The sequence below is a fragment of the Magallana gigas genome, chromosome 3 (assembly GCF_963853765.1).
Source record: "Magallana gigas chromosome 3, xbMagGiga1.1, whole genome shotgun sequence".
NCBI classification, from domain to species: Eukaryota; Metazoa; Mollusca; class Bivalvia; order Ostreida; family Ostreidae; genus Magallana; species Magallana gigas.
Genome location: NC_088855.1, coordinates 18229214 through 18255774, shown reverse-complemented (window position 1 = coordinate 18255774; position 26561 = coordinate 18229214). Strand labels below are relative to the sequence as shown.

At 33.0% G+C, this 26561-nt stretch overlaps 2 protein-coding genes and 1 long non-coding RNA gene across 3 annotated transcripts; 2 read left to right on the top strand and 1 right to left on the bottom strand.

Annotated features, from left to right (window-relative positions):
* Positions 1-605: 605 nt before the first annotated feature.
* Positions 606-7825, top strand: LOC105317126 (phospholipase A(2)). The gene is made up of 5 exons (XM_034462074.2): positions 606-813; positions 5341-5492; positions 5637-5796; positions 7179-7325; positions 7565-7825. Exons 1-5 carry the CDS (start codon positions 632-634, stop codon positions 7644-7646), a joined length of 723 nt encoding a protein of 240 aa, XP_034317965.2. The 5' UTR covers positions 606-631; the 3' UTR covers positions 7647-7825.
* A 3440-nt stretch (positions 7826-11265) lies between these two features.
* On the top strand, positions 11266-19563 carry LOC136273678 (phospholipase A(2)-like). Its single transcript, XM_066078757.1, has 5 exons — positions 11266-11689; positions 14535-14686; positions 14807-14966; positions 18852-18998; positions 19291-19563. The coding sequence occupies exons 1-5, from the start codon at positions 11508-11510 to the stop codon at positions 19370-19372; spliced, it is 723 nt and encodes a 240-aa protein (XP_065934829.1). The 5' UTR covers positions 11266-11507; the 3' UTR covers positions 19373-19563.
* Positions 19564-22317: 2754 nt separating this feature from the next.
* Positions 22318-26305, bottom strand: LOC105328263 (uncharacterized). The gene is made up of 2 exons (XR_010711891.1): positions 25343-26305; positions 22318-24139 (listed from the first exon to the last, which is right to left on the bottom strand). It is a non-coding gene; the product is annotated as an uncharacterized lncRNA (long non-coding RNA).
* Between the last annotated feature and the right edge of the window lie 256 nt (positions 26306-26561).

The following is a 26561-nucleotide window of genomic DNA, read 5'->3' as shown; positions in this document are numbered from 1 at the left end:
ACGTTATCCAGCCTTTAATGTGGATCAACCCCCCATACTTAACATGTCGATACTTATATCATTTTTTATTTGGCAATTTGATAAAGGTAATACCACTATTGGTTGTCGGTTTGCACCCTTACACATCAGTAACTTAAACAATTAAAATATAATATACATGTATCCGGTATGATCTTCCATTTCTCAGAAATATGTCCGCGAGACTGCTCATGTGTATTCAAGGCATCAAAGGTAAGGCTCTAAAAACTAGAATATTATCAACCATAATTTGACTTTGACGTCACATGTTTCTTAGTCTATGAGGGACTTTTTTTTTTAATCTAATTTTTCTTAGAATTTTTTAAAAATTTATTCATGCTTATGTACTGATATTCAAATGAAGAAAATAGGTTTTTGAAAGAAACAAGTTGTGTCAATTGTACATGTATGTCATCAAGATAACAAATGCTTTTTTGAAAAAAAATTAATCAGATTCAACACCAACGGAAATATTTATGCAAACATATTTTTTATTTCAACTGAAAGCCTACCAGGCGTTTTGACTAGACACGCATGCGCGGCTTAAACTATCCATATAAATCTGCAGTTCTAATCTTTTGTCAGGGAGTCCTCTTAAATATCTTCCTTAAAAATGAAGCTATTAATGATAATTTTTGTCTTCGTTTTTGTTTGCCAGGTATGTGGTAAAAAGGTACACAAGAAACAAGATCCCCCATACAAGGGAAACGTGACGCTGTTTCTGAGGTCCCACGACATGGTGTACACCTTCAAAGTCCGTGGGAGAACAATCAAGCTGCAGCGACCCATCCTAAAGTAAGTCAAATACATGTATTACCTCACCCTGCCATTGTTGTTTACTATTTTTGGTTATATTTTACCGGGTGATCTCAATATTTGTTCAGGTGTTTTTTAACTAATAAGGGAGATCCCACAGTACCTGTTTCATAAGTCATTTTAATAAGTTTAAGTAATGACTTTGTCAGGGATCTCCCTGTTTGTGATGTGGTTTATTTATACAAGTTTTTGATTCGTCATTAATAAATGACATTATTTCGTCAATGACCATTTAGTTGTTTTTTAAGGTAAAAAAAATTAACAAGCTGCAGTTCATAGATGGAACAAAAGATTTAAGTCTATTAATGGAATAAGCTTTATTGGTAACTGTTAAGATCAATGCATGGGATTAAATTACCTTATGTCGGCTGCTTTCACCGTATAATCAGTTAAAAATAAAAGCCTTCAATGTAGACCTTGAAATAATGAATAAGGAAATTGCATTTCATTAGCATTTTAAGTATATTTCCCAGGGTTAGTATTGACGAGACCTTATCTTAAAGACTTTACAGTTTAATGATATATATAATTGAAATAATTAAAATCTTGTATTGCATAATCAAAAACCTACAACCTCTTTCTATACACTTTCACACCGTAGACCAGTTTGCTAATTTCTTGTCCGTTTTTTATGAATATTTATTATTTCGAACCCCCCAATAAAAGGGCAAACCAGAGGTCATATGATAAAGACGTCCTTAGATAGATATATACGTAAGCACTAACATAATAAGTGAGATTTCCTTCCAAAATGTTGGGAAACCTGTCGGAATACGGCATAAAGAAACCGTATTTGTGAAATCTAGAAACACATAAAGTTGGCAAATGTTTATAAGTATATACTAGACTTTGACCCGTGCGTGCACGGGTTGACATTGCATATCGGACACTTACGAATAGGTACATCGACACAGTTTATTATTGAAATTTGCATAACAAAGCTATAAGCCTACAATAATGGTATTAATTTCACTACACTTTCCTTAGTTTGGTAAATCTAACTGTGTCTCGGGAAAGGCACTCCCCACAGTTAGAATGCCTCCGTTATACCCGTAATGTAGCAGAAAATTGCAGAATCGCTCCGGAACGATTATGGAGAAAGTTAATGAAGTTGCCTTGAAAATAACAGTCAAATTCATCACAACAAACCTTTTTCAGACTGCAAATACCTTTTATCTAAAAAATTTAATCCACAGAATGGAAGAATTCCAGTGGCGGATCCAGCGCCGGCCCGGGCGCGCCCCCCCCCCCCCCCCCCGTTTGATTTTTTTTTTTTTTTTGTGGATGATTTTTTTCTGATCATATAAAGTCATGCTTTACTTTAATATTAAATTCAATTTGTAAAATGAAAAATACAACGATTTATAATTTGTAGGCATATTCATGTAGAAGTGTTATTTCATTCGATATAGTTTAGTAATTACACCTATAATTGTGTACGATATTTTGAAGTATTTCTTGTTTTTATTTATTTTAATTATTTACGACCGACAAACTCATTGGTGCAAATTTTCTCCTGGACAATTATGACAAATAACAATATTACTGAGTAAAATTGCAAAAGCCTACAAAATGAACAAAATTTAGTTAAAAGTCTTATCCCAGATACAATGATATAAATACTTCTTATTTGTAAGAGCTCAATTGAAACTTTCTGCAGCTTTTGTTACTTCAAAATTAGATGTCTCATAACATTTTGGTAACATTTCTAGTGACTAAAATGACGGGAAAATAAGTAAAAATTGGCCCTCCAGACAACATGATTTTGCCTTTCAAAATATCTAGATTTCAGGAGCTTCCGGGGCCTTCGCCCCCTGGACCCCCACCAGGTCTTCGCCCTGGACCCACTGGGGGCCTCAAGGCCGCCCCCAGACCCCCTGCCTTTAACTGCGCCCCCCCCCCCGTTTTCAAATTCCTGAATCCGCCACTGAATTCAACACCTTTTCACCAACGTACACGTATTTTCTTTGTAAAACTGGGTCCGTAGGACATTATTCATTTTTACGATAAAACATATTCTATCTTCACTCTAACAAATATAGTGTAACTTTTTCGAATGTAATCAAATATTTTTTGTCATCACGAAGACAAAAGTAATTAAGTACTTACATGTACTTGAAATGTATATTTGTTATTTTATACTTTCTCTCATAAGAAATCATTAATATATATGAACAGAATATATAGCAAAAGTCCAATGAAAATTTACCCGTATATGTATTATCATTTCTGAGTTTATTCATGCAGATGTGATATTGTGGAAACGTAAACTAAAGATCCCGTTAGCGTGAATGTATTGCGCAAGCGCAAGATTGTAAAATCCAAAAAATCCAAGTGATTTCCGGGAATTTTTGAGGAATTTTCGTTGATTATTAATTAGCGAAGCTTAACTGAGAAAAAATAAAAACAAATTGGTAATCTTCAAGTACCAATTATGTTTAAAATATATAAAACAAAAGACAGTATTCTTCCGATTTTTCGGTATTAAAGACAAAAAATTCGAGTCTATTATTTTAATATAGTAGTATAGATGTCACATTTTACCCGATCGATAGGCAACCGAATTTTTTCATTTGGTCGATTGAAATGCATAGTTAGCTAACTATTACCTACTTGGATTTCAACTGTCTCCGAAAACGATTAATTGTATAGAACAAAAGAATTAACCTGTAGGGCCGACATTGTAAATATTTGAATTAAAAAGGTAATATTTGAAAAAAAAGTAGTGGTTACTTTTACTTCACATTGTTAAAATTCATGGAAAACATGTTCTATGTCTGGTGAAAAAAGATGAAGGATCGGGGACCTTCTTTCATTAATTTCATATAATTTTAATTAATGTTTGCAAAGACATATACACACACGTAATAATACTGTTTTACTTGGAAACAGTATCTAGATTTTGTGTCGTATGCGTGAAGTGTCGCCATCAATTGGTCCACGAACACAACAGAATCACAGCCTTCTATATACGTTATTAAATCCAAAAAAAAAAATTTATTGCAAATAACAAAAGATTTGACTCACAGGGCAGATGACCCCCCCCCCCCAAAAAAAAAATCACCTTTGAAAATCAAAGTTTTCTTTGTTATAATGATATCGTATATATTCCGTACAGACATTATAATATTATCTCTGAATAATAAAATGAGGACATTCGTAAAAGCGAAAAACAAGAAAATGCCTTCATTGACCTTAATTTGAATTAAATGTTTGTTTAAGCCCTTTGTAGGGTTTCCTGGAAATTTATATAAAGAAAAAAAAGTATGTCATCATTTTTGACACCGCACATTTTAAAGAATTTTTTTTTTAAAGTGAGTTATGAGCGCATATCAACATTTGTTTAAAAGGAGACGATTAAGCACTTAGAAAAAAATATACTAATGATTACAAAATCTAGACCTACATGTATAGATCTTAATAAGTAAACTGTACGACTAAGTGTCTATATTTATTACTTTGGTTGCATGTACTACCCTCACTGGAAACACGGAGGCGACATTTCATATAAATTTTCATGAGTTTTTAGCAAACCGGGGTTAAGGCATAAACTTTGCTGCACATAAAAGATTATTTGATAAAGATGTTAATTTATTGCATCAATAATCACATAGTAAACGGATTGAAAATGAAAGAACAGTTTTGTCCTATTTCAAAAAATGCATATATCATATATCATTTCAACTGTGATTAATGTGTAAACTGTTTAAAAAATTAGTTTATTAGAAAATGTGTTTATGAAGGAACTGCTTAAATCAGGTTCGCTAAAAACCTAGATCGTGCATATATCTTGCACAATTCATATTTCAAATTGCGTTAATATCGACCATGTCCACGCACTTTGAAACTTTTTTGTACAAAATGCGTTGACTTGGTCTCAAATTTTACACACTGTAGATATATTTTGTTCAAAGGGCGTGATTTTTTTAAAAGTGCGTTGTTAACACAACATTTCTTTAAAATATAGAGTGTTTACGCGAGTCTCTTTGCATAATGCATTGATAATGTTCGTTACGTAATCGTAAAATTCACATTATATACTGCCTGTTTTGAAAATATATAAACTTTATTGCAATCTTTGTAAAATAAATAAAAAATATAAGAAAACAAGTTAAGAGTGTATATAAACATTTTAATGACCGAAGATCAAAATCGATGTCAACAAAGTTTTCGATACCACGAATTATCAATTCATTGCTTTTTACAACCGGTTGAATTGAATCCCATAAGATAATTCCTAACATTCCGTCTTAAATTTTTATATATTGATGATGGTCATACTAATGTCTGGAAATCAAGGTAATTAATTCTTCCTGCAGCATTTCTACAGTATAAATTTAAGTAAGAATTATTAAAGCATTTATAAGTGTGAAATAAGCTGAAAAAGAAATGGTTCTGACATTCATCAACGTATTAAATTGCTTCACATTAAAAATTCAAAAATATACCTACTGATAACCTCAATGTGAAAATAATGCAGGATATTTTTTTTAACTTTGATTGCAGTCTGAGGGAAAAATACGAGAATGAAAGAAAAAAGAGTGGAAAAGGAAGAAGTTTGCGATCAATTATGAGTGACGAAGAGCTGAATGAATTAAGGAAACTAATTCAAGCTCCCCATGCAATTAGTCGGCGGGATCTCGATTTGATTTATCCAGGTTACCATGCATCTCTCTCTCTCTCTCTCTCTCTCTCTCTCTCTCTCTCTCTCTCTCTCTCTCTCTCAGAGCAATTGCCCCCACCCCTTAGACTTGTGTCCCAGAAAAGGATATGACTTATCTATCCCTTCTCCTTTTATAAAGGAACAAAATGGTGCGGCGCCGGAAATGACGCAGCCACTTACGATGATTTGGGTACGGCAGAGGAAGTTGATATGTGTTGTCGTGAACATGACCACTGCGACATGTTTATAGAAGCGGGTCAAAGCAAATACGGTTTGACAAATGATGGAGATTATACAAGGCAAGACTTTTTCCTCACATATACATTTTAATGATTAATCAAAACATACTTCATTTAAAATGTTCAAGTTTTTAACCATTTATAGCACAACGAATCTGGGTAACAGCATCCTTTATCCGGATAATGATTATGATGAAACTGTGTAAATTAAACATCCATGATGGTACATGCAATATAGATGTTATACAAATCTGGCAATCATTAGTTTTAGGTTGGGGTTTTAAACTGTTTTTCGGGGCGAGGGATTTCCCTAGTTCTCTCATTACCGTATATTTTATTTAATTTTTTTAAATTTGCCTGTTTCTTTCATTTCCGTCATGTACAATTATCTTATTGTATGATTTGTTGAATTTGCCTGGTTTTTTCATTATCGTTTATTTTATTTCATTTTTTTTTAATTTGCCTGTTTCTTTCATTATCGTATATTTTATTTCATTTTTTTACAATTTGACTGATTCTTTCATTCTCGTATATTTTATTTCATTTTTTTTAGGTTCCCTGAGTTTACTCATGATGTGAGGCATCTCTGTGGAAAAAGGAATCTAAATTGTGAAATTCATGGCTCTACCACCCCCGGGGTACCACAGGTGGGGCCAAATATGCAAAAAAAAGCCAAATTTTAAAAAATCTTCTTCTCTACTCCCATTTATTTGAGGAAAAAACTGGTTGCATGGTTATGATGTCCATGAAGCCCTCTACCAAAATTGTGAAATTCATGACCCCTGTTTCAGGGGTTCAGGCTTTAGGGTGTGGCCAATATCGCCATAGAGTAGAAAATGTATTAAATCTAAGAAAATCTTCTTCTCTACTCCCATATATATTTGTTTAAAACTAAATGTCTGGTAATAATGTCCATGAAGCCCTCTACCAAAATTGTGAAAACCATGACCCCTGTTTCAGGGGTTCAGGATCAAGGGTAGGGCCAATATGGCCATATAGTTAAAATGTATTAAATCTTAGAAAATCTTCTTCTCTACTCCCATATATATTTGCTAAAAACTAATGCATGATTATGATGCAAATGAACCCATCTACCAAAATTGTGAAATTCCTGATCCCCGTTTCAGGTGTTAATGCATATAGTGTTTAAAAGGTATCTTCTTTGCTCCCACACACCTGAAAGGAAAACTGAATTCATGAATTCGAAGACCAGATCTTTAAGTTTTTTGCCAAAATTATAGGTTTCATAGTTCCTTTTAAAAGATTTCAGGCATGGAGGTGGTCGTCATTACAAATTTATAATTTTACTACTCCAGAATGAAACCTAATTAAATGCATATATGAGACTCCTCGACAAGTTTGTGTATGGGTTATATGTTACTCAGGTGACTTTTATGGCCTATTTGTTTCTTGTTTCAATTTGCCTGGTAATTTTTTTCAAGGGTGTCGTGTGACTGTGATAAAACATTCTATGACTGCCTGTCAAATGCACAGGAGGATTCCTTTGATGCGGCCATGATTGGATTCATATACTTCGATGTTCTCGATCAAGACTGTATCAGAAAGAGAAGAATCTGTACAGGATATTCGTAAGTACCCAAACGTCCAAACCAAAAGCAATTTGAATTATAAATAATTTATTCATTGTTTGATTTTTATATCAAGTTTTTTCATATATTTTTCTTCATGTTTATTTTTCTTCATGTATATGTTTATCAGTATGAATTCTATAAATGCGAATATTGAAAAACAATGCCGCACTTTTCGTGATAAGACCTCATATAAACTAAGTTTTGCATTTTATGTTAACTTTTCTTTTTGTTTTCAGATGGTGGGGTACTTGCAAAAGCTGGACAGAAGTTGATGATGAATATGAATTTGGTCCCAATGAACTAGATTACATTTTTTAGAATACTAGAATGATCTGTCCTCTCCTTAGGTTTTCCATGCTTGTAACAATAGATTCGATTGAAGTTGATTTTATCAATTAAGATGTAGATTGTCTGAAAAAGTTTTCATACGTTAAAGGTGAGCCCAGAGACTTAAAAGTCACAATAAGTTGCATCAAATATAATCCGAATAAAATTTTAAAATCAAATTTCGTGGTTTTTTTTTTATTTTTCGTGGCTCTATGTGTATAAGTAAGTAAGTTGATACTGCTACTCATAGAACTAGATTTGAGGGACCGAAGTGTACTTTGGTAAAGGTAATGCTACTGGCATATACCCAATATCATGATGGTTTTGTTGATACAAAGCTAAACTTGTTGATACTCAGATACTTTTGTTAACGTGAAGAGATTTTGTAAAAAAAAATTATGATAAAAAATTGTTTTATTTTAAGAATCGAAATTTAAATCGTATACAAACTTCAAACACGCACTTTTTTGTTATGGTGGAATAAGACGTAGGTTAATAAAAGAAGTAAAAATACATTCCTAGTGTTTTAACAATGGCTATCTTATACCAATTTAAATTGTATATTCAAGTCGGGAATATCTCGTACTTATTTTTTTTGTCACATTTTTAAACCGGAGTGAAGCTTTTCAAGTCAATATGTTCACATTCAGGTTAATTTTAATTAAAGTAGAGGATGTACTTGAAGGAATTAATTTTTGTAATATTATTGTTTGATCAATGTCTGAACATTGCTGATTCCGTGTCAGTTGTAAAAGTCTTTCTGAAGAAGATGCCTCTGAGAAAGTCTCTAAAGATTTTACCTGCTATTTTGTCAAGATGTAAAATCAAACATTAAAAGACGGTGATTGCCGAAAGATATAATGTATATTTTTCTCCTATTGTTTGATTTATATTAAAAGGTTTGGGTTTTTTGAAATTCTCCTAGTGCTGATGAACCTTGCTGTGAGTTAGAAAGGATGTATAATTTCTATTTTTATTCATTTATGTACAAGATTTCATTGTTTTAAACATATATCTTAATTATTTGCATGATATTTTTTTCATTTTTCTTTACAATAATCATAATATTTAATTAACACCAACGAATAACCTTGCAGTGCTTTCTTTTATACAAGTCATCACGCTGACAAGGTTTGGGTCGGGCTTCCAACATAGCAACAACATCGATAAACAGCATAATAACTTTAATCATATCATTTGTTCGATAAAATATTTATTGTATTTATAGAGTCATTAAGTATTGTTTTAATAAGACCACTAATAATATAAACACGGAAATAATTAAAGTGTGCGCTGTATTTTTTGTATTAGACTGTACCATGACACGTACTGCCTGGTTTTATTGTTATAATTACTAGCTTATTTTGTCTTTTTATTATTTGTTTTTAACCTCTGAATTTGTAGGAAATGGGAAAAAGTGTGTTGTCTACATCGATTTAAAAACTAGCTTTATTCTTTTGTAAGTTCCATTTGTAAGAACCTTTTGTCGTATGAAAATATTTCATATTTGGGATTCCGTCTATGATTTACTTGGAACATTAATTATAAAATAAATCAACAACTACATTTATTATTTTCATTTTGGTTGAACTAATAAAATTAGTCAACTTTACTCTATGGGTACCAGGAGATACATTAAAGCTGTTTTAAGGCGTTATTTTGATGAAATCATTCTGCCTATTCATGCTGTCAGATCTGAATGATGTGAGTTTGTGCATCTAGAACTTTTCTTTGCTTTTCCTCTCGGTGTCCGTTCACCGAGGAACATGGTCAATAACTACTTCTGTCATATATTTCTATTTGTGACTACTGAGATTAAAGTGTTTCCCAACAGGCTCTTTGATTTCTGTCTTAATGGTGAAACAAATGTTATTGGTTTTTCTGAGGACATCACCTGAGTATGTTTTTGAGCCAGCCTTACTACGTTTACTGATGCGATGCAGTTGTATGGGCAAGAAAACTGTTTGTCCATTATCTTTAGGTACGACTATGGGGCTAATAAGACTGTCCATTATAGTGTCGTGTTTCTACAAAGGCAACTAACATCAACAGAAGTTTCAAAGCCACCACTGGGCAATGGGTTGTCAATTTTTTGTCACTACAATGCCATTTAAATTTCTCTATGCAGTCCATTTATTATTTCTTTTTTAGTCGGGCTCTGTTGAAAGCAGAGTCCTTGCTATAGGCAGGCAAATCGCCAATGCTACTATAAATAGCACAACTTCAAAAGTAAACAAAAAACCAAACAGCGTCAAGGTAAAGCTTCAGCTATACCAAATAGTTACACAAAGAGCCATGTTTTGTAAGTGTTGGCATTTTGTTTCTTTTTTTTAAATTTCGAATGAATTGTCTATCTTTTTTAGTTTTTTTATTAATAACGTGTTTTTAAAACATTACTATGCATTTTGGACACATACAATGCGCATGAATTCCCATGAACTACTTTGCTTTACGATGAAGAAATGGGGATTGAATATATAATGCTTATTCAATAATTGGTGTCGGTTGTAGATGAGAGAGACCTCAGAAAAAAATATGTAATTGTCCCACTACAATTTTTTTTATTAAAAAATTAAAAATAAATAATTGTCAATATATTGAAAATATGCATACAATGTATAATGCAATATTCATTGTATACTAGATTGTAAATATTTTCGAAATTAATGGTAATTTGAAAATATTTACCTCTTGCAATCAAAACAAGTTCAAAAATGACAACGGTCCTTTGCAACATATGCACAGATTGTGTAGGTACAGCTTAAGAGTTTGGAAATTAAAAAAAAATGAAATAGATGTATGTCACACTGTGGTTTGAAACAACTAACCAGTGTCCATGTTTTGCAGTAAGGTAATGACATTTTTGTGATACTCTTTCAAACCTAGTCTATACTGACTTGATAGTTTCTGAAAAGAAAGTTGAAGTAACATGTTCATAAGTTGTACAAAAGGGTGGCTTACGACAAGAGAGCATAAGGGCACCTGATTGACTCGGAAATGTACTCAAATAAAACAAATGGAAGGGTAGCAATCGAGTAAAAACATACAGACACCGATCATTCTTCTGTCCATTTTACTGTATAATATTATATATATATATATATATATATATATATATATATATATATATATATATATATATATATATATATATATATATATATATATATATATATGACTGTTAATCATTTAAGGTCCTTCGATTGTTGCATTTCGTCAATACGTTATCCAGCCTTTAATGTGGATCAACCCCCCATACTTAACATGTCGATACTTATATCATTTTTTATTTGGCAATTTAATAAAGGTAATACCACTATTGGTAGTCGGTTTGCACCCTTATACATCAGTAGCTTAAACGATTAAAATATAATATACATGTATCCGGTATGATCTTCCATTTCTCAGAAATGTGTCCGCGAGACTGCTCATGTGTATTCAAGGCATCAAAGGTAAGGCTCTAAAAACTAGAATATTATCAACCATAATTTGACTTTGACGTCACATGTTTCTTAGTCTATGAGGGACTTTTTTTTTAAATCTAATTTTTCTTAGAATTTTTTAAAAATTTATTCATGCTTATGTACTGATATTCAAATGAAGAAAAAAGGTTTTTGAAAGAAACAAGTTCTGTCAATTGTACATGTATGTCATCAAGATAACAAATGCTTTTTTGAAAAAAAATTAATCAGATTCAACACCAACGGAAATATTTATGCAAACATATTTTTTATTTCAACTGAAAGCCTACCAGGCGTTTTGACTAGACACGCATGCGCGGCTTAAACTATCCATATAAATCTGCAGTTCTAATCTTTTGTCAGGGAGTCCTCTTAAATATCTTCCTTAAAAATGAAGCTATTAATGATAATTTTTGTCTCCGTTTTTGTTTGCCAGGTATGTGGTAAAAAGGGACACAAGAAACAAGATCCCCCATACAAGGGAAACGTGACGCTGTTTCTCAGGTCCCACGACATGGTGTACACCTTCAAAGTCCGTGGGAGAACAATCAAGCTGCAGCGACCCATCCTAAAGTAAGTCAAATACATGTATTACCTCACCCTGCCATTGTTGTTTACTATTTTTGGTTATATTTTACCGGGTGATCTCAATATTTGTTCGGGTGTTTTTTAACTAATAAGGGAGATCCCACAGTACCTGTTACACAAGTCATTTTAATAAGTTTAAGTATTGACTTTGTCAGGGATCTCCCTGTTTGTGATGTGGTTTATTTGTACAAGTTTTTGATTCGTCATTAATAAATGACATTATTTCGTCAATGACCATTTAGTTATTTTTTAAGGTAAAAAAATTAACAAGCTGCAGTTCATAGATGGAACGAAAGATTTAAGTCTATTAATGGAATAAGCTTTATTGGTTACTGTTAAGATCAATGCATGGGCATGAATTACCTTATGTCGGCTGCTTTCACCGTATAATCAGTTAAAAATAAAAGCCTTTAATGTAGACCTTGAAATAAAGAATAAGGAAATTGCATTTCATTAGCATTTTAAGTATATTTCCCAGGGTTAGTATTGACGAGACCTTATCTTAAAGACTTAACAGTTTAATGATATATATAATTGAAATAATTAAAATCTTGTATTGCATAATCAAAAACCTACAACCTCTTTCTATACACTTTCACACCGTAGACCAGTTTGCTAATTTCTTGTCCGTTTTTTATGAATATTTATTATTTCGAACCCCCCAATAAAACGGCAAACCAGAGGTCATATGATAAAGACGTCCGTAGATAGATATAATAGATATATACGTAAGCACTAACATAATAAGTGAGATTTCCTTCCAAAATGTTTGGGAACCTGTCGGAATACGGCATAAAGAAACCGTATTTGTGAAATCCAGAAACACATAAAGTTGGCAAATGTTTATAAGTATATATGTCACATTTTACCCGATCGATAGGCAACCGAATTTTTTCATTTGGTCGATTAAAATGCATAGTTAGCTAACTATTACCTACTTGGATTTCAACTGTCTCCGAAAACGATTAATTGTATAGAACAAAAGAATAAACCTGTAGGGCCGACATTGTAAATATTTGAATTAAAAAGGAAATATTTGAAAAAAAGTAGTGGTTACTTTTACTTCACATTGTTGAAATTCATGGAAAACATGTTCTATGTCTGGTGAAAAAAGATGAAGGATTGGGGACCTTCTTTCATTAATTTTATATGATTTTAATTAATGTTTGCAAAGAAATATACACACACGTAATAATACTGTTTTACTTGGAAACAGTATCTATATTTTGTGTCGTATGCGTGAAGTGTCGCCATCAATTGGTCCACGAATACAACAGAATCACAGCCTTCTATATACGTTATTAAATCAAAAAAAAAATTAATTGCAAATAACAAAAGATTTGACTCACAGGGCAGATGACCCCCCCCCCCCAAAAAAAAAAAATCACCTTTGAAAATCAAAGTTTTCTTTGTTATAATGATATCGTATATATTCCGTACATACATTATAATATTATCTCTGAATAATAAAACGAGGACATTTGTAAAAGCGAAAAACAAGAAAATGCCTTCATTGACCTTAATTTGAATTAAATGTTTGTTTAAGCCCTTTGTAGGGTTTCCTGGAAATTTATAAAAAGAAAAAAAAGTCTGTCATCATTTTTGACACCGCACTTTTGAAAGAAATTTTTTTTTTAAAGTGAGTTATGAGCGCATATCAACATTTGTTTAAATGGAGACGATTAAGCACTTTGAAAAAAATATACTAATGATTACAAAATCTAGACCTACATGTATATATCTTAATAAGTAAACTGTACGACTAAGTGTCTATATTTATTACTTTGGTTGCATGTACTACCCTCACTGGAAACGGAGGCGACATTTCATATAAATTTTCATGAGTTTTTAGCAAACCGGGGTTAAGGCATAAACTTTGCTGCACATAAAAGATTATTTAATAAAGATGTTAATTTATTGCATCAATAATCACATAGTAAACGGATTGAAAATGAAAGAACAGTTTTGTCCTATTTCAAAAAATGCATATATCATATATCATTTCAACTGTGATTAATGTGTAAATTGTTAAAAAAATTAGTTTATGAGAAAATGTGTTTAGGAAGGAACTGCTTAAATCAGGTTCGCTAAAAACCTGGATCGTGCATATATCTTGCACAATTCATATTTCAAATTGCGTTAATATCGACCATGTCCACGCACTTTGAAACTTTTTTGTACAAAGTGCGTTGCCTTGGTCTCAAATTTTACACACTGTAGATATATTTTGTTCAAAGGGCGTGATTTTTTAAAAAGTGCGTTGTAACACAACATTTCTTTAAAATATAGAGTGTTTACGCGAGTCTCTTTGCATAATGCATTGATAATGTTCGTTACGTAATCGTGAAATTCACATTATATACTGCTTGTTTTGAAAATAAATAAACTTTATTGCAATCTTTGTAAAATAAATAAAAAATATAAGAAAAACAAGTTAAGAGTGTATATCAACATTTTAATGACCGAAGATCAAAATCGATGTCAATAAAGTTTTCGATACCACGAATTATCAATTCATTGCTTTTTACAACCGGTTGAATTGAATCCCATAAGATAATTCCTAACATTCCGTCTTAAATTTTTATATATTGATGATGGTCATACTAATGTCTGGAAATCAAGGTAATTAATTCTTCCTGCAGCATTTCTACAGTATAAATTTAAGTAAGAATTATTAAAGCATTTATAAGTGTGAAATAAGCTGAAAAAGAAATGGTTCTGACATTCATCAACGTATTAAATTGCTTCACATTAAAAAATCAAAAATATACCTACTGATAACCTCAATGTGAAAATAATGCCGGATATTTTTTTTTAACTTTGATTGCAGTCTGAGGGAAAAATACGAGAATGAAAGAAAAAAGAGTGGAAAAGGAAGAAGTTTGCGATCAATTATGAGTGACAAAGAGCTGAATGAATTAAGGAAACTAATTCAAGCTCCCCATGCAATTAGTCGGCGGGATCTCGATTTGATTTATCCAGGTTACCATGCATCTCTCTCTCTCTCTCTCTCTCTCTCTCTCTCAGAGCAATTGCCCCCACCCCTTAGACTTGTGTCTCAGAGAAGGATATGACTTATCTATCCCTTCTCCTTTTATAAAGGAACAAAATGGTGCGGCGCCGGAAATGACGCAGCCACTTACGATGATTTGGGTACGGCAGAGGAAGTTGATATGTGTTGTCGTGAGCATGACCACTGCGACATGTTTATAGAAGCGGGTCAAAGCAAGTACGGTTTGACAAATGATGGAGATTATACAAGGCAAGACTTTTTCCTTACATATACATTTTAATAATTAATCAAAACATACTTCATTTAAAATGTTCAAGTTTTTATACCATTTATAGCACAACGAATCTGGGTAACAGCATCCTTTATCCGGATAATGGTTATGATGAAACTGTGTAAACATGCAATATAGATTTTATACAAATCTGGCAATCATTAGTTTAAGGTTGGGGTTTTAAACTGTTTTTCGGGGCGAGGGATTTCCCTAGTTCTCTCATTACCGTATATTTTATTTAATTTTTTTTAATTTGCCTGTTTCTTTCATTTCCGTACATGTACAATTATCTTATTGTATGATTTGTTGAATTTGCCTGGTTTTTTCATTATCGTTTATTTTATTTAATTTTTTTTAATTTGCCTGTTTCTTTCATTATCGTATATTTTATTTCATTTTTTTTCAATTTGCCTGGTTCTTTCATCATCGTATAATTTATTTCATTTATTTTTCAATTTGCCTGGTTCTTTCATCATCGTATATTTTATTTCATTTTTTTACAATTTGACTGATTTTTTCATTTTCGTATATTTTATTTCATTTTTTTTAGGTCCCCTGAGTTTACTCAGGTGACCTATTGTTATCCGTTTTTGTCCTGCGTCGTCCGTCGTGCGTTAACAATTTTACATTTTTAACTTCTTCTTTAAAACTACAAGGCCAATTGTTACCGATTTTGATGTGAGGCATCTCTGTGGAAAAGGGAATCTAAATTGTGAAATTCATGGCTCTACCACCCCTGGGTACCACAGGTGGGGCCAAATATGCAAAAAAAAAAGCCAAATTTTAAAAAATCTTGTTCTCTACTCCCATTTATTTGAGGAAAAAATTGGTTGCATGGTTATGATGTCCATGAAGCCCTCTACCAAAATTGTGAAATTCATGACCCCTGTTTCAGGGGTTCAGGCTGTAGGGTGTGGCCAATATCGCCATATAGTAGAAAATGTATTAAATCTAAGAAAATCTTCTTCTCTACTCCCATATATATTTGTTTAAAACTAAATGTCTGGTAATAATGTCCATGAAGCCCTCTACCAAAATTGTGAAAACCATGACCCCTGTTTAAGGGGTTCAGGATCAAGGGTAGGGCCAATATGGCCATATAGTTAAAATGTATTAAATCTTAGAAAATCTTCTTCTCTACTCCCATATATATTTGCTAAAAACTAATGCATGATTATGCTGCCCATGAACCCATCTACCAAAATTGTGAAATTCATGATCCCCGTTTCAGGTGTTAATGCATATAGTGTTTAAAAGGTATCTTCTTTGCTCCCACACACCTGAAAAGAAAACTGAATTCATGAATTCGAAGACCAGATCTTTAAGTTTTTAGCTCACCTGAACCGAAGGTTCAAGTGAGCTTTTCTGATCACCCGTTGTCTGTCGTCCGTCCGTCTGTCCGTCCGTCTGTAAACTTTTCACATTTTTGACTTCTTCTCAAAAACCTCTGGGCCAAATTTAACCAAACTTGGTACAAAGCATCTTTATGAAAAGGGGATTATAAATTGTTAAAATAAAGGGTACAACCCTTTTTAAAGGGGAGATAATTACGAAACAATGAAAATAGGGTGCATGTCTTTAAAAATCTTCTTCTCAAGAACCACTGCACCAGAAATGCCTATATTTACACAAAAGCTTGTATATATAGTGAAGATTCTAAATTGTAAAAATCGTGACCCCCGGACCAAAACTGGGGCCCTAGGCGGGGTTCAAAATTTAACATGAAAATACATTGGAAAATGTTTAAAAATCTTCTTCTCAAGAACCACTGAACCAGAAATGCCAATATTTACACAAAAGTTTGTATATATAGTGAAGATTCTAAATTGTAAAAATCGTGACCCCCGGACCAAAACTGGGGCCCCGGGCGGGGTTTAAAATTTAACTTGGAAATACATTGGAAAAATGTTTAAAAATCTTCTTCTCAAGAACCACTGAACCAGAAATGCCAATATTTACACAAAAGCTTGTATATATAGTGAAAATTTTAAATTGTAAAAATCGTGACCCCCGGACCAAAACTGGGGCCCCAGGCCGGGTTCAAAATTTAACATGGAAATACGTAGGATAAATGTTTAAAAATCTTTATATCAAGAACCACTGAACCAGAAATGCCAATATTTACACAAAAGCTTTTATGTATAGTGAAAATTCTAAATTGTAAAAGTTGTGACCCCCGGACCAAAACTGGGGCCCCAGGCGGGGTTCAAAGTTTAACATAGAAAACCATAGGTTAAATGTTTAAAAATCCCCATCTCAAAAACAACTGCACCAGAAAAGCTAACGTTTACACAAAAGCTTGTATATATAGTGAAGATTCTAAATTATAAAAATTGTGACCCCCAAACCAAAACTGGGGTCCCAGGCGGGCCGGACTACAACTTAAACATAGAAATATGTAGGAAAATTGTTTAAAAATCTTCTTCTCAAGAACAACTGCACCAGAAATGCCAATATTTATACAAAAGCTTGTATGTATAGTGAAGATGCAAAATTATAAAAATCATGACCCCTGTTCTAAATATGGGGCTCCAAACGGGGTTCAAAGATTAACATAGAAATAAATATGATAAATGTTTTAAAATCTTCTTCTCAAAAACCACTGCACCAGAAATGCAAATATTTAAACATAAGCTTGTATGTATAGTGAAGATTCTAAATTGTTAAAATTGTGACCCCCGGGCAAAATCTGGGGCCCCGGCCAGATTCAAAGTTTAACATATATAAGAAAAATGTTTAAAAATCTTCTTCTCAAGAACTACATTGCAACAGTTTGGGATATTACTATGCATACATCCTTGGCAATTGTAGATTCTAAAGTGTTAAAATCATGACCCCCCGGACTACCGTAATACTGGGGCATCAAGAGGGGTTCAAAGTTTAACATAGAAATATATAGGAAACATGTTTTTAAAAAATCTTCTCGAGAACTACAATGTCATTCTTTGTGAGATTACTTTACTTGGATCCTCAAATAGTAAACAATTTAAATTATAGAAGCGATCTAATACTGGGGCCCCAGGAGAAGGGGTTTAATGTTTCACATAGAAAGATAGGAGGAAACATGTTTAAAAATCTTATGGAGGAGAACTACAATGCTTCAATTTGTGAGATTACTATGCAAGCATTCTCAAATTGTAAAGTTTCTAAATTGTGGAAGCCGTGACCCCCAGACTAATATTGGGGCCCAAGAAGGGGTTCAAAATTAACATAGAAATATATAGGGAACATGTTTAAAAATCTTCTTCTCAAGAACTACAGTGCAACAGTTTGTGAGATTACTATGCAAGCATCATTGGCTATTGTAGATTCTAAATTGGTAAAATCGTGACCCCGGACTAATATTGGGGCCCCAAGACCCCCAGACTAATACTGAGGCCCCAAGTGGGGTTCAAAGTTTAACATAGAAATACATATGGACCATTTTAAAAAAATTTCTTCTTGAGAACTACAATGCTACAGTTTGTGAGATTACAATGCAAGGGTTCTCAAAAAGTGTAGTTGTTAAAGCCAACCATAAACCCCGGACCAATACTGGGGGCCCAGAAAGGGGTTTAAAGTTTAAAATAGAAATAACATATGCTATGAAATAGAATGTTACAAGGAACTGTTGTTCAGGTGAGCGATGTGGCCCATTGGCCTCTTGTTTGCCAAAATTATAGGTTTCATAGTTCTTTTTAAAAGATTTCAGGCAGGGAGGTGGTCGTCATTACAAATTTATAATTTTACTACTCCAGAATGAAACCTAATTAAATGCATATATGAGACTCCTCGACAAGTTTGTGTATGGGTTATATGTTACTCAGGTGACTTTTATGGCCTATTTGTTTCTTGTTTCAATTTGCCTGGTAATTTTTTTCAAGGGTGTCGTGTGACTGTGATAAAACATTCTATGACTGCCTGTCAAATGCACAGGAGAATTCGTTTGATGCGGCTATGATTGGATTCATATACTTCGATGTTCTCGATCAAGACTGTATCAGAAAGAGAAGAATCTGTACAGGATATTCGTAAGTACCCAAACGTCGAAACCAAAAACAATTTGAATTATAAATAATTTATTCATTGTTGGAATGATTATTCTGTTAGAAAGTAAAATACATGTAGATGAAATAACCAATATAAAAAGGGTAACCACAAAGTGTAAATATCAAGTTATTTCATATATTTTTCTTCATGTATATGTTTATCAGTATGAATTCTATAAATGCGAATATTGAAAAACAATGCCGCACTTTTCGTGATAAGACCTCATATAAACTAAGTTTTGCATTTTATGTTAACTTTTCTTTTTGTTTTCAGATGGTGGGGTACTTGCAAAAGCTGGACAGAAGTTGATGATGAATATGAATTTGGTTCCAATGAACTAGATTACATTTTTTAGAACACTAGAATGATCTGTCCTCTCCTTAGGTTTTCCATGCTTGTAACAATAGATTCGATTGAGGTTGATTTTGTCAATTAAGATGTAGATTGTCTGAAAAAGTTTTCATATGTTATAGGTGTGCCCAGAGATTTAAAAGTCACAAATAAATTGTATCAAATATAATCCGAATAAAATCTAAAAATCAAATTTCGTGTCTTTTATTTTTCGTGGCTCTATGTGTATAAGTAAGTAAGTTGATACTGTTACTCATAGAACTAGATTTGAGGGACGAAAGTGTACTTTGGTAAAGGTAATGCTACTGGCATATACCCAATATCATGATGGTTTTGTTGATACAAAGCTAAACTTGTTGATACTCAGATACTTTTGTTAACGTGTAGACATTTTGTAATTTTTTTTATTATGAAAAATTGTTTTTTTAAAGAATCGAAATTTAAATCGTATACAAACTTCAAACACGCACTTGTTTGTTATGGCGGAATAAGACGTAGGTTAATAAAAGAAGTAAAAATACATTCCTAATGTTCTAACAATGGCCATCATATACCAATCTAAATTGTGTATTCAAGTCGGGGATATCTCATTCCTACACGTAGTATTTAATATAATATTTTTGTGGATTCTCTTATTTATAAGCCGGATTGAAGCTTTTCAAGTCAATATGTTCACATTCCGGTTAATTTATAATCAAAGTAGGTATTTGAAGGAATTCATTTTTGTAATATTATTGTTTGATCAATGTCTGAATATTGCTGATTCCGTGTCAGTTGTAAAAGTCTTTCTGAAGAATATGCCTCTGAAAAAGTCTCTAAAGATTTTACCTACTATTCTGTCAAGATGTAAAATCAAACATTAAAAGACGGTAATTGCCAAAAGATTTGATATATCTTTTCTCCTATTGTTTGATTTATATTAAAAGGTTTGGTTTTTTTTAAAATTCTCCTAGTGCTGATGAACCTTGCTGTGAGTTAAAAAGGATGTATAATTTCATTTCTATTTTTATTCATTTAAGTACAGGCTTTCATTGTTTTAAACATATATCTTAATTATTTGCATGATCTTTTTTTCATTTTTCTTGGCAATAATCATAAAATTTAATTAACACCAACGAATAACTTTCGCATTTGTCACATGCAGTGCTTCCTTTTATACAAGTCATCACACTGACAAGGTTTGGGTCGGGCCTCCAACCTAGCAACAACATCGATAAACAGTATAATAACTTTAATCATGTCATTTGTTCGATAAAATATTTATTGTATTTATAGAGTCATTAAGTATTGTTTTAACAAGACCACTAATAATATAAACACGGAAATAATTAAAGTGTGTGCTGTATTTTTTATTAGATTGCACCATGACACATGACCTGCCTGGTTTTATTGTTATAATTAGCAGCTAATTTTGCCTTTTTATTCTCTGTTTTTAACCTCTGAATTTGTAGGAAATGGGAGAAATTGTGTTGCCTACATCGATTTTAAAACTTGCTTTATTCTTTATAAGTTCAATTTGTAAAAAACTTTTGTCGTATGGAAATATTTCATATTTAGGATTCCGTCTATGATTTACTTGGAACATTAATTATAAAATAAATCAACAACTACATTTATTATTTTCATTTTGGATGAATTAATAGAATTTTTACTCTATGGGTACCAGGAGATACATTAATGCTGTTTAAAGGCGTTCATTTTGATGAAATCATTCTGCTTATTCATGCTGTCAGATCTGAATGATGTGAGTTTGTGCATATAGAACTTTTCTTTTTCACCGAGGAACATGGTCAATAACTACTTCTGTCATATATTTCTATTTGTGACTATTGAAACTAAAGTGTTTCCCAACAGGCTCTTTGATTTCTGTCTTAATGGTGAAACAAAGGTTATTGATTTTCTGAGGACATCACCTGAGTATGTTTTTGAGCCAGCCTTACTACGTTTACTGATGCGATTCAGTTGACTGGGCAAGAAAACTGTTTGTCCATTATATTTAGGTACGACTATGGGGCTAATAAGACTCTCCATTTTAGTGACGTTTTTTCTACAAAGGAAACTAGCATCAAAAAAGTTTTAAAGCTACCACTGGACAATGGGTTGTCAATTTTTTATCGCTACAATGACATTCAAATTTCTCTATGCAGTCCATTTCTTATTTCTTTTCTAACTACAATGTTTTGATCAGTGCATGTGACTGAGCATAAATGCTAGAATAAAGCTTTTGACATTATGTGACGGTGAATATTTACGTTTATTGTCAACATTCAACACCATATATATAAAACATGAATTTTGTCTTCATTATATTTTAATTTGTTTGAATTTCATTGTAAAATTTGTAGATGGTTTATAACTTATGTAGCATGATGAAAACACAAACTTTGTAATCTCTCTGAACAACCAATGACATTTAATACGGCGTTTAATGTTTTAAGAGGTAATGACATATTGCTGAATTGAGAATGATTTTTAGAAACTTAAGGATAATTCAGGCATTATATCCTAAAGGCCATTTAAATTTGAATTTCAGTTTAAAAATGTTACTATGATTTTGTTCGTAGCATTGCATCAAACCAATTTAAATAAGATTTTCCCATACTATAATTGTTCCGTTGTATGATTTATATAGACTGCACAGGAAGAGACTTGTTCTATATAAGGATATGAACATATACATGATTATGTCATTTACTTTTCTGAAATGTAAGTTGAAGGTAACAGTGAGAGCTGTGATATTAAGTCAGCTTTACAGTTTTCATTCATTCATTCAACTGAATGGATAATAATTTACCAACCGTTATTATGTAGTTTGAAATCATTCATTTTTGTGTGCCCAATTCTCTTAAATTTTCAATTCAAATAGGTTCACAAAATCATTTATGTTTTCTCATGCTGCACAACCCCACCGCAGCTCGGTTTTTGCTGTCTGATAAATGAACTCAACACTTGTGCATGATGAAATATGTCATTTATTAAAAATGACGAAAGTAAAGAAAAATATAAACAACATAGTAGGGGATCAGACCCAAAGCTGTTCACACAAAATGTTAAATAACTTATCAATATGCTGATCCCCTTAAAATACAGAAAAACAATATTTTGTTCAAAATTATATACAATATATACAAAACCAGCAAAAAGATGGCACCTCAAAAATAAAATATGCCACCAAATGTGAATTGCATAATGACAATTGGCAATTCCATTGTGCCATCCAAGGTGAGTTGTGCACTTGTTGATGCTGATGTGAACACATACACAAATCACAGTTTATAGTCAAATGTACCAACAGTTAAACACTGACTTGGCATAGTGTTACCAGCAGTTACACACTGACCTGGCAATAAGTGCATATAATTCATTATACTATAACCCGTACAAACGTAACATGAATGGCAATTCCAAGGTGAAACCCGCAGGCACTCTAATAAACTAACTTAAAAGTTGTACTAACAATATCTAAAGACACAATGTGCAACTACAAAATAGCAGTTAAACACTGACCTATCATTACACATTACTACACCTGTAAACATACTATAACTAACAAAATTAATTGAGAGTCAGACACCCTCCGTATTTTACGCACAAGATTCTCTTATGGAAAAAGTAACAAACATAAGGACATTTTTTGGTACAGATCAATAGCAGCAGTTACTCACTGGCCTGCTATAAATAAACTGCAGGGGTAAGAAAGATTGTAGATACAAATAATTACAGCTGAAACGATTGTATTCTAATATATCTGTGTAATGCATTGGAGTTCCAGCGGCCTAAATGCTGAATAAAACTCTCAGAATAGCCTAACTGTGCAGCATGTGTTGCTGCCCCTATCTGAAAACTGTGCCCTTTATGTCTATTGGGGTCCATTATAAGCTTGAAATTGGGTAGGAGACTTTAACCCATAGAGGCTACCTTAAGTCGCAACTCTGTTACTACTCTCTCCCACGGCAGGAGGGATGTCTCTCTTATTTTCCTAAATGACTCATCATACATTCTCCAGGGTTGGTCCCCATGAAGCTTGTGAATCTCCCTAATTGTAAACATGTATTTTAACAGATTGCATGCCTCATGGGGAAATTTCTGTAAGTAAATTGTACTGAATACCAGAAAAGCATCTGTCCATTGATGGATTGTAATAGGTGTTTTATGTGAAGCCGCTTGTTGTAGCTCAATTTTACCCGCTTGTACCACAATTGAAAGGGGTTCATCTCCTGAGGTCGGCAATAAATTTTTTAAGTCAACAAATTCATTGTTCCAAATTTTAAGTTTCAGTTTTGAGGAAACTGATGCCCCTAGAGGCACACAATCTGATAAGTGAATTTGAGGGCTACTAGAGCATGCAAAACTACTACCAGTACTCCGCGATAAATTGCCTGCGGGCTCACCTGTGAACACATTATCCAGTAATGTTCCAAGTGCAGAGGCAGGAATTGTGGCAGCCGCAGAGGCAGGAATTGTGGCAGCGGCTGGTATAGCTTCCCCAACTACTGGTGCAGTATCCTCAACAGAATTCACCATCGGAGGTTGCCCAACACTTTCACTGATGTTTTGTTTCTCACTATCAGCTTTTTGTTGGTTTACAATTTCTTTTGCCAGAAGTTCATAATCAATATTTGGTAGCACCTTGACAGTGTCATTCTCCGACTGTTTCGGGTTCTTTTTGGCCCTTTTTTCCCCTTATTTACTTCAGTGGGTGGTGTTGTTGGTGGTAATCCTCCAGTTGCCACATCATCTCTCCTGGCTCTCTTTTTGGGTGGCATAATGGCTAAATATATAATAAGAATAATAGGTATGGATCCTATCCTTTCACATATATGATTAGCCTAACCCATAAAAAAAAATTTTCATAATCAACTTTTGCATTAACAGATGATTTCAACCATGTACTTGGTATTTTGACCGGATCAGTTAAGCGCATACCAACAAGATTTTGATCTACATGTACCTGTTACAATAAAATTCATAATAATAGGAACATGTCCCACTGACCATATGGGTAACACAGACCCAATGTTCCTACATCATTATTAGTAATTCATAATTGTAAGGAACATGTCCCACTGACCATATGGGTAACACAGACCCAATGTTCCTACATCATTATTAGTAATTCATAATTGTAAGGAACATGTCCCACTGACCATATGGGTAACACAGACCCAATGTTCCTACATCATTATTATAGTAATTCATAATTGTAAGGAACATGTCCCACTGACCATATGGGTAACACAGACCCAATGTTCCTACATCATTATTAGTAATTCATAATTGTAAGGAACATGTCCCACTGACCATATGGGTAACACAGACCCAATGTTCCTACATCATTATTAGTAATTCATAATTGTAAGGAACATGTCCCACTGACCATATGGGTAACACAGACCCAATGTTCCTACATCATTATTAGTACATGAAGATTCAAACATTATGTAACTAAATAGTCCCAACATGACTTTAATTACATAACATTATTAACATTAAATTCATAATTGTAAGGAACATGTCCCACTGACCATATGGGTATCACAGACCCAATGTTCCTTCATCATTAACAGTACATGTAGATCCAAACATTCATGTAACTAAAAATTCTCAACCTGATTTTTAATTACGAGGTAACATTAAATTCATAATTGTAAGGAACATGTCCCACTGACCATATGGGTTACACAGACCCAATATTCCTTCATCATTCTTTAGTATGCAAACTCAACAAACATAAAATTTATCAGTTCCAGCCAAAACGCTTAATTAAAATGAAAGGTAGAATTATAACTGATGCTCATCAACACGAAAAATCACGCATTTAAATTTCAGGGACTTAATACATAAAGTGCCCCTACACTGTCTTAATTCAAACAAATAAAATGTAAATATATATCAATATGGATATATACATTCACATATTATTGAATATCATTATTCTAGAGTGATAGCACATAAGATCTAAAATCATACTGGCCTCAAAACTTTTGAGTGCAGGATCACCGCATTCCTAATGCTGCGGCGAAACTTCCTCATGGGCTGGTCCTCGGCAGGGGTACACAGCAGATGGACACCATCCGGGCCTAAATAATGAAAATCCTTCCAAAAACCCCGATGTCCCCAGAAATAAATTCCATCAAGTGGCTCAGCAAAACGTTTCAAATGTTCATTAGTCTGAACCACAAAGACGTTAAAATTTTGGCATGATGCAAACTGCATTCGGCGAATTAACTGGCCTATTATCACTACCTTTACTCCAACCCCATCTCTTAAATACTGTCCCACAGATATAATATCCCTAGCTAATTTCTCACTGTTTGTATTTTCACAGATATCATTTTCACCAATCTGTAAAAACACCACATCGGGAATTGAGTCAAAATGCAGAATCTCCGATCTGAAGACACGCTTGTTTAATCTCAAACCGCCTTTTCCTCTAAATGATACTTTAAACACTTCAGGGTCCAAATTTAGATTGTCTGTTTCTGTCTGCATACCATAATCTCTTAATCTTCTGATGTGAGAATGTCCAATCACGCACACATTTAAAATCCTCATTGTTTACATATTGTACCCCAACCGGAACCAGCACAAATAATCATGCGATATCGCATACAACAAAAAACTAGAAACTGCGTTTCAAAAACTTACTGTATCAAAACATTACTCGTGCTAACACTATCAGAGATGAAGACAGAGTGACCCTAATCTCACCGGTCAGATACTGACCGCATCAAACCACGTTACCGTATCGCTTAATTTGATTGGCTATTAAATTAAATTTGGGGAGAATTTCACCATTGGATTTTTATCAATTACATGATAGGTCACTTGGAGGTTTTTAGACTAAGAATTTGGGCTAAAAATAGACATGAACAGTGACCACTGCAGGGAAATTACATAATATGGCCAACGACCACTACAAGGCCTGGGAAAGAAATGCAACATATACATGAAAAATACAATAAATAAGCAAATAAAATTATAGCATTCAACACATAAATACAATTATTAACATAATTGTTGTTTTTTATAATTTTTTATGGATCTGAATGATTAAAATGTTATTTGTTTAAACTATATTTCAATTCAGAATGAAATAGGATCGGACAGCAGGAGGGGCCTATTTTTATCCTCTCCCTTCAAACAAGATCCAGATAACATTGTGAAATTAATAATATAAGTATGGTGTATGG

Excerpts from the sequence above, each read along its gene's own strand:
- LOC105317126 (XM_034462074.2), top strand. The coding sequence starts at position 632 with ATGAAGCTATTAATGATAATTTTTGTCTTCGTTTTTGTTTGCCAGGTA. Across the intron at positions 5,797-7,178 it reads AATGATGGAGATTATACAAG|GGTGTCGTGTGACTGTGATA; the intron begins GCAAGACTTTTT and ends ATTTTTTTCAAG. Across the intron at positions 7,326-7,564 it reads AGAATCTGTACAGGATATTC|ATGGTGGGGTACTTGCAAAA; the intron begins GTAAGTACCCAA and ends TTTTGTTTTCAG.
- LOC136273678 (XM_066078757.1), top strand. The coding sequence starts at position 11,508 with ATGAAGCTATTAATGATAATTTTTGTCTCCGTTTTTGTTTGCCAGGTA. Across the intron at positions 14,687-14,806 it reads TCTCGATTTGATTTATCCAG|GAACAAAATGGTGCGGCGCC; the intron begins GTTACCATGCAT and ends CCTTTTATAAAG. Across the intron at positions 14,967-18,851 it reads AATGATGGAGATTATACAAG|GGTGTCGTGTGACTGTGATA; the intron begins GCAAGACTTTTT and ends ATTTTTTTCAAG.